This window comes from Ctenocephalides felis, unplaced genomic scaffold (assembly GCF_003426905.1).
Source record: "Ctenocephalides felis isolate EL2017-DRISC unplaced genomic scaffold, ASM342690v1 CF-g0.4_SCAFFOLD_00845, whole genome shotgun sequence".
NCBI classification, from domain to species: domain Eukaryota; kingdom Metazoa; phylum Arthropoda; class Insecta; order Siphonaptera; family Pulicidae; genus Ctenocephalides; species Ctenocephalides felis.
In genome coordinates this window covers 48,306,604-48,308,032 of record NW_020536999.1, presented here as the reverse complement: position 1 = coordinate 48,308,032, position 1,429 = coordinate 48,306,604, and the positions used below count along the sequence as shown (strand labels likewise).

The following is a 1,429-nucleotide window of genomic DNA, read 5'->3' as shown; positions in this document are numbered from 1 at the left end:
ATGTTGTCTACATTGACAGAATTCAGTTACGAATTTAACCAGTATGTTAAAAAAATAGTTGCACATGATTTGCAAATTGATATCCAAGATCTTTGCAGCAATTTAACTACCCAAGTTATTGGTTCCTGTATTTTTGGTATAAATGTGGATGCAATCAATAACTCCAAATCAAAATTCAGGGAGATGATAGATAAAGTATTTCAACGCAGCTTTTACCATCTAATTCAAAGAAGCATTGGAACAATGTCTCCGTGGTTATTTGCCAAACTTCATATGAGATCAATGGATCCTGAAGTTGAACAATTTTTCGTATCAGTTGTCAAGGATTTAGTAAAATACAGAAAACAAAATGATATACAAAGAGGTGATTTCTTACAAATACTTATAGATCTCCGTGGGCAAATTAAACCAGATCTGACTTCTGGTTCTAAATTAAGCTCTATAATGGACGACAATTTACTGGCTGCACAAATGTTTATATTTTTTGCTGCCGGTTTCGAAACGACTTCATCGGCCATGAGTTTCTGCTTATATGAATTAGCTTTGAACGTGCACATACAAAATCGTCTACAGAAAGAAATTGACAGAACTCTCTGTGAGAACGATGGAAAACTGAGTTACGACGCAATAATGGAAATGGAGTATCTAGATCAAGTTTTGGCAGAAACTTTGAGAAAATATCCTCCATCAGGGTCCTTGATTAGAAAATGTGAGTCTAAATATACCTTACCGGAAACAAACGTGATTATAGAAAAAGATGATTTGGTAGTAATTCCCGTATATGCATTGCACCATGATCCAAAATATTATCCAGAGCCTGAGAAATTCGACCCTGACCGATTTACAAGAGAAAATAAGGAATCCAGGAAACAGTTTAGTTACATGCCGTTTGGAGAAGGACCGAGAATGTGCATTGGTAAATAAAAAATACGATAATATATAGAATTATAACAATATATATATATATATATATATATATATATATATATATATATATATATCTATTTTATCTTTATAGGACAACGCTTTGCTAAATTACAAGCAAAAATTGGATTGATATCCATTCTTAAAGATTTTGAAGTCATCCTGTGCAAGGAGACCAAGAAACCAATTGCTTTCCAGGCAGCAAATCCAATTCTTAGAGCCCAGAATGGAATTCAATTATCATTGCAAAGTAGAAATTGATACAAGAAAGAATTGTTCAGAATATTTTATTCTAACCATAATATGATTTGTTTATAAGCCTATACTAAAAATATTTTAGTTCTTAATGTAAAAATAATAGTTTCATAACGTATTATATTCATTAGATTAATGAAAAAAGTTTATTCTGAAGATAGCAACAAAGTTTTTGTAAATGTAATGAAAATCTTCTTGTCTATTTTTTTCAATTATTTGCACTGATATTATCTTATAACGTGAATAAGCT

General features: G+C 31.0%; 1 protein-coding gene across 1 annotated transcript in view; it reads left to right on the top strand.

The window, feature by feature from the left end:
* LOC113384691 (probable cytochrome P450 6a14) overlaps positions 1 to 1,185 on the top strand; it is a 9,041-nt gene extending 7,856 nt beyond the window's left edge. The window contains exons 3-4 of the mRNA XM_026622443.1: positions 20 to 916; positions 1,019 to 1,185. Coding sequence (XP_026478228.1) covers positions 20 to 916; positions 1,019 to 1,185 — 1,064 coding nt within the window. The remainder of the gene's footprint in view (positions 1 to 19; positions 917 to 1,018) is intronic.
* Positions 1,186 to 1,429: the final 244 nt, after the last annotated feature.